The sequence below is a fragment of the Rhodamnia argentea genome, chromosome 7 (assembly GCF_020921035.1).
Source record: "Rhodamnia argentea isolate NSW1041297 chromosome 7, ASM2092103v1, whole genome shotgun sequence".
NCBI lineage: Eukaryota > Viridiplantae > Streptophyta > Magnoliopsida > Myrtales > Myrtaceae > Rhodamnia > Rhodamnia argentea.
Genome location: NC_063156.1, coordinates 23,945,820 through 23,952,192, shown reverse-complemented (window position 1 = coordinate 23,952,192; position 6,373 = coordinate 23,945,820). Strand labels below are relative to the sequence as shown.

Below are 6,373 nucleotides of genomic sequence, written 5' to 3'. Positions count from 1 at the left end.
GTGGGTGTCCGGCGGCGGGCAACGATGGGCGGTCGGTGGAGGTCAATGTGATTGAAGAAGTGATTCTAAGGGGAGAAGTAAAAAAAAAATTACTTCTCAAAGTTGGCAAAAAATCTTGCCGGAAGTTAAAAATTCTACCGGAAGTTGAAAATCCTACCATAAGTCAATTTTTTTACCAAACGGATTTCTACTTCGACAAGGTTTTTTACCAAACGAATTTCCCCGCCAGAATGACTTATGGCAGAGAAATCCAGAAGTAGAAGTGATTTCATGCGCACCCTTAGAATCCCATCGACTATAGAAAACTATTAGTTAAATGATAATATCACAAAAAATTTCAAATTAATTTTGTGACCATGACAAATTTCAAACCGATATAGTTATGATAAATTTATTCTCTATTAATTTCAGTTAAATTTTACTGTCAAATTGCTGACAAAATTCTAATTCGGTTGTTCTATGTTCTTTTTAGTATTTCGGTTTAGTTCAACTCTACATGATCTATTTCGTTAGACCATATTTCGAACTTTATATAGATGATACAATCACGAAATCGGTTGTGATTGTAGAACGTTTAATAGTAATCGAGGCAGATTGGCCATATCGTCAATCCAGCGCTCAGGTTTTCCTATTTCACAACATTTACAACGTAGTTTGCTTGGGTAAAAACCGTAAGCCGGAGGTCAAACTCCAAAGCTTACCGTGAATAGGATTCTTTCTTCTCCTCTTTCAGACAAAAGAAAAGTACTGGAAAGTTGAAATTTTTTTTTTTTTTTTTACCAATCAGTCGATTCCCTTCCAATGCATTTGACGAGAAGGAACTGAAGTTTGCTTCTCTTTCCTACCTCTCTACTCTACAATTCAGCCACTCGATTATTTCCTTCATAATGGCTTCACGCTCTGGCTCCGGCTCGAAGAGCAGATCGTGCAGGTGCCCTTCCAACAATCTGATCGTCTTGTCCGTCGCCGATGCTTCCTCGTACAACTTCGCGGAAGCATCCGGGTCGGTCACTCTGTCCGCAGTGCCATGGAGGACCAAAAAGGGAACTCTCAGTTTCCTGAGGTTCTGCTGCAGGTAGGATGCTATCCGGAGGATCTCGTACCCCGTCCTCACCCGGATGGATCCGGTATAGACGAGGGGGTCGGAGTACTTGGCTACGAGCGCTTCTGGGTCCCTTGACACCACCAAGCCCTTCTTATTTGCAGCCCCAACTTGGTACCTCGGCAATAAGAGGGAGACGATCGGAGCGAGTATCTGCAGATGTTATTACAAAGTCAGGGACGCATCTTACTTTTTTTCTAGGGTCCTTGTATCGTTTGCAAGTATCACTAGGGTCCTTACAGTGTAAATCGGGTGCGACGGCTGAACTCCTACAGCAGGTGAAGTTAGCACGACGCCTGATATGCATGCTTCGAATTTTGGGTCAAGAGCAGCCTGCAAAGATGCGCAATTCACTTACGAGAAGCAGATCATTAACCAATGGGGAGAGAGCATGATACAGGCTAAAGATGCCGCCCCAAGTATTTGACATTGCTCACTTTGAAATCTTACCTTAAGTATGATTGCCGCGCCTGTTGAGTGCCCAAAACAAAAACAAGGTAGCCCTGGATTCTCAGCCAAGACTCTTCCGATGAATGATTTCTGCAAGAACAAGAAAAGAAGGGTGAAAAAAGCAAGATCACTTAACAATCCCAAAATTTGAAAGAAGAAAAGGCTTTGTGGAAGAGTATGAAATGCACATCATACTTACCAGATCGCATACAGCGTCATCAAGAGAATTAACATAAGCATGCAACCCGTCGCTTCCACCGTGACCTGAGAGATGGCAAAAGAGACGAACAAAAGCACGTTAGAGCAACGCCAGTCAAATCTTCAAGGAAGCTATCTGTCAAATTTCCAAGAGTCGCGACGAGTAACTATGTTGTCGACTACATGCACACTCAAAAACCTTACTATTGTACAACCCCCTAGCAATCCTGTCATACTCATGGGAAAATTCAGCATTTTCACAGCCCCGACGCTCCAAGAACCGTGTTTCATCCACTCAAAACACAACCTATACAGATGTAATTTGCAATTGCAGCAACTAGTACCACAATCTCCAACTAGACACTTGACTCACTGTGAAGGGAGGGAGAGGGAAGGGGGGAGAGAGAGAGAGAGAGAGAGGGAGTGGGAGATGGCATTCTCAGTTCGCAGAATGAAGAACGTAAATGCAAAGCAATTTCCGCCCGTTAAAGTTGTATTTAACTTAAACATTTAGACAGTTTCTCCTCGGCTTAACCTTTTTAAATATTTGCGCGGTCCATCTACATAATCATAGAAGTTCAAGGCCAGGCAACAATCTAATATATTATGCTTACACATAAGCAGAGGCTTCCCACGCAAAAGCATCTGAAATGAAATACTCATTTCCTGCATCAAAATATAGATGCATTGTTGATAATGAATGATTCTTCTCAATGCAATAACTACGAAACATTTGGAATTTTTCTAAAGGAACATTAATAAATAAAACACATTAGAATAATGTAAAGCAGTTCACTGTTTTTGAAAGCAGCCATCACTTGATGGGGGTTTTAGATATGTCTGCTTGGAAACATAATTTTACATGGTAAACAAAGAAGCAGAGGGAAACAAAAATTGCTTGCGTCCAACAAATGGCATCCGACATCAAGAGCACAGGAGCGCAAATTCTGTCGGATCGAGTAAATTTTTTGTTACACCGGAGCAAGTTATCACCTCAACGCACACAGAATAGTCAGTGGACACAAGTAAAGAAACTGCAAGTCTCCAGCCAATCGACAAAACTAAAATTTTGTTCATGCAAATAACATTCGACCCCCAATATGTAAAAATGTACAGTAGAATGCAAATGGCCAGTGATGGTGCAAAACAATCAGGAATTCACATGACTAGTGTTTCAAAATGTGACTCTATCCTGAAGTTAAGATGGAGTTTTGAACAAAGCCGATCCATCATATACTTCCTCCAGAGTTTGAGTCCACTGTTGAAGCCGGTATAACATTTTAAAGTGAACTTCATATGTAATTACTGGATTTCCAGCTTATGATAAGCTGCTAACTTAACCTATTTCCTGTTGTTCACGGCCAAAGAAGAGTGGTTTGTTTTTGGTAAATTAGGACATCCTCCCTTCCATTATCAGCTTCCAGTTAAAACCGGGTCGATAAAACAAATCAGAACACGGAGATTGCCTAGTGTAGCTCACTTTCTAGGAAAACAGGGAGGAGTATCACAAACTCCAGGTTTCTTTAACAATACAAAGACAGACAATTGAAATGCGAACATCTTGGTTCCCAGGAGTGAACTCAAAACCTGGATCATGCAAAACCGAGACAGATTTGGACTTACCAATCCAATCCATTCCGTAAACGTTGAAACCATTGGCATTCAGCTTCTTTGCAAAATCACTGTACCTCCCACTGGCACAATAGATGAAAAGAAATCTCAATCATCAGGTCCAGAGATGACCAGCAGCATATTAAACACCTGAGCTCAGGGTGGAAAACAAACCTGTGTTCGTTCAGACCATGCAAAAGAATGACCAATCCCCTGCAAAACACATGAGCATGCTCTGTCATAATGACGACCAACACTAAGTTTGTCGTGTATGTTCCAGTGTTAAATGCACAATGCAAGAAAACAAGATATCGCACAGAAGAACATGAAGAGTATGAACCCGCCTGGGTAAATCATGAATGCAGAAATGTGATTACAAAATCTTAAAATGTTATCAATGCAAATTTCGCACAATGCTTTGTCATAATATTTTACGCAAACGCGACAAACATCCTTTCCCAAATTAACGTTCTTAAAAATCAGAAGTCAGCAGGCAAATCTAGAATTATGACAGCAAACCAAAAACAATTTGGGCTTCTAGATAGTTCACCTGATCTTTACATTAACAGGTCTCCAAGATTGCGTGAACAATGCATCACCCCTCGGGGTGGTGAAAATTGAAAACTCCCTAACAACAGTTTCATCATCATCCTGCGCCACCCGCTTCTTTGCCATGGCTCTCCGTGCCGCCACCTCCTGTTCCACCGACGACGACGCCGTCCTCCTCCACTGCAGGGCCGTCGCCGGGACCCTCACCACAGGCCCAACTTTCCGGTTACTCGCACCGTTGCTCTCACTCCTTTCATCCTTGGACTTCTCTGCCCCGTTCCCCGAGACAAGAACGACCCGCTTCCGGCCCCGGAACGGCATGAGAAGCATAAGGACGAAGGCCCGGATCAGCATCAACAGGCTTGTCATCGCGCGCAGCGAGAAGAGAGCATTTATGCGGCCACTCGCGCCTGATGTTAGCATCAAGGTGGACGGTGACGATGCGCCCTGCTTTGGTTCCATCACCATTAAAATTCTCGCGATTGCCAGTGATTTTTGGTCGGGCGAGCGAGTTTCTAAAGATGGGTTTGTCCTGTTGGGCTTGAAGCAGCTGACTTTACCATGAGATTGAGGCTCTGCCCTGTGGGTGCGGATCGAAATCGTTGCAAACGTTGTCGTTCGCAGGGAGATCATAAGAGAGAGTGAGGGATCGAAATCGACGACCCCCCAAAAATAGCCGATGGAACTGAAATCAAGGGTGGGGCTAAAATTGGAGCTTCCCGGTTAATCGGAAGCAGATGAATCCAGAATTAGGAGCGGAAACTACGCTTTCCTTGCTTGACTACGATAAGCGGTTGCGCGCAACACGAAGCTGAGAGTGATTTCAAGATGGGAAGTCCAAGTTGAAATCGGATCTCCTTCCCTTTAAACCCGAATCGATCCCGTTGGACGAGACGTCAACCGGAGCCGTAAACTGGACGCTTGCAAATCGATGGTTCGCGAAACGACAGCTGTTGGCGTTGGCGCCGGCGCCACAAACAGAGGGCATAACGGTGGAACCGGAGGATCGGAACGGTGACAGGTGTCGATATGACCTCGCTCCACGTCGTCAACGCCGGGGTGGGGGGGCGTTGGTCGTCCTCAGAACATTGCGGAAAAGGTCCAAAGGCTCGATTGGGAGTAGCCGCTCGACACGTGTCGTCGTCTAAGTGGGAACGCGGGGGCCTAGGTCCTGCTCTTTGGACACGTGTCCAGTGTATGGGGAAGTCCACTTGTTGGGGAAAGTGACCTTTTTCATGCTTAGTTCTCCCAAGAATATGCCCGGTCGTATGGACCTAATCGAAAGTGTCACGTCATCCCCCTGCGTTTCATATGTCTCATTTATCGGTAGTCAATGAAATTTTATTAAATCACCACCAATTATTTTAAAATTTTAAATTATCAAATGAAGATGTAATTTAATATTTTAATTATTCTATCACTAAACAAGCTATTGATGCCGAGATCGTCGAACAAGTTTCTTACGATGCAAAATCTTTCATTTCGATTACTATTTATAAGAAAAATAAATTAGGTCGCTACCCGAGGCTTTCAAGCCAACGAAACTATTTTAAATTAGTGATTGTGTTTTCAGCACGAGACTCTTTCCATTCACACCGAACACTTGATGACTTGATTTGAGTAAACGCTATGTTTTTCTATATAATCTTACTTTTATTAAAAGAGGAAAAAGATAATTCATAACAGTTTAGTACGATAGACTATTTGATGGATGACGATTCATTGTCCGAATGCTCGTTTGGAGAAAGCTTTGCCTTAGGTTCTCGAGAGATAAAGAAAGATGGCCTATGATGAGGCTGGGTGTACCATCTCCTTTACCTTAAACCAAAAACAGTTCAATTAATTTACTTTTTGTTCCTTCCAAAACTACCCTTTATAAAATAATTATATAAAAGGAACATAATTAAATTCTACCCACAGTTTAAGCGCCCTCTTGCTTTACTCAAATAGTAACTAGCCTAACTCATTTCCTCCACTGAAAAGTAACTTGCTTTTTTTTTTTTTGCTATTTTGAGACAAGTCTCAATCAAGTGTTTTTTTTTTCCTTTTACAGAGTAATTCAAGTAGACACGCGTACTGCACGCTAAGATCCAATTTAGATTTCGTTTATTTCACAAAAATTGGATGATTCGAGAAATAATTAGCCAGCAAAATGTATTTTCATTGCCAATAATAATTTACGCCTAAAAATTTTCATGGACGATGAAATAATGTTTTTCTAAGTGATATAACAAATCATTTTTTAAGGGACAAAAATTCCAAATTATTCATGAAATGAAGCCTTATAATGACTGTATCACTCCGTAAATTCATTTTGTAACCTAACACCAACTTTTTCTATGGATAAGTTGGACAATCTTCTTCAAATACCATGGCTCCGTTTGTTTTGCAAAAAAATGAGTGATTTGAAAAACATTTTCTTAAAAACGACCGCTCGCATTGCTTAAACTAATTATCCAATGA

At 42.0% G+C, this 6,373-nt stretch overlaps 1 protein-coding gene across 1 annotated transcript; it reads right to left on the bottom strand.

Moving 5' to 3' along the window:
* Nucleotides 1-656: 656 nt before the first annotated feature.
* Nucleotides 657-4,833, bottom strand: LOC115730652 (monoglyceride lipase). The gene is made up of 7 exons (XM_030661266.2): nt 3,912-4,833; nt 3,536-3,574; nt 3,374-3,444; nt 1,752-1,816; nt 1,553-1,642; nt 1,343-1,435; nt 657-1,255 (listed from the first exon to the last, which is right to left on the bottom strand). Exons 1-7 carry the CDS (start codon nt 4,541-4,543, stop codon nt 842-844), a joined length of 1,404 nt encoding a protein of 467 aa, XP_030517126.2. The 5' UTR covers nt 4,544-4,833; the 3' UTR covers nt 657-841.
* Nucleotides 4,834-6,373: the final 1,540 nt, after the last annotated feature.

Excerpts from the sequence above, each read along its gene's own strand:
- LOC115730652 (XM_030661266.2), bottom strand. The coding sequence starts at position 4,543 with ATGATCTCCCTGCGAACGACAACGTTTGCAACGATTTCGATCCGCACC. Across the intron at positions 1,436-1,552 it reads GCGCGGCAATCATACTTAAG|GCTGCTCTTGACCCAAAATT; the intron begins GTAAGATTTCAA and ends GCATCTTTGCAG. Across the intron at positions 1,256-1,342 it reads CGTCGCACCCGATTTACACT|ATACTCGCTCCGATCGTCTC; the intron begins GTAAGGACCCTA and ends TAACATCTGCAG.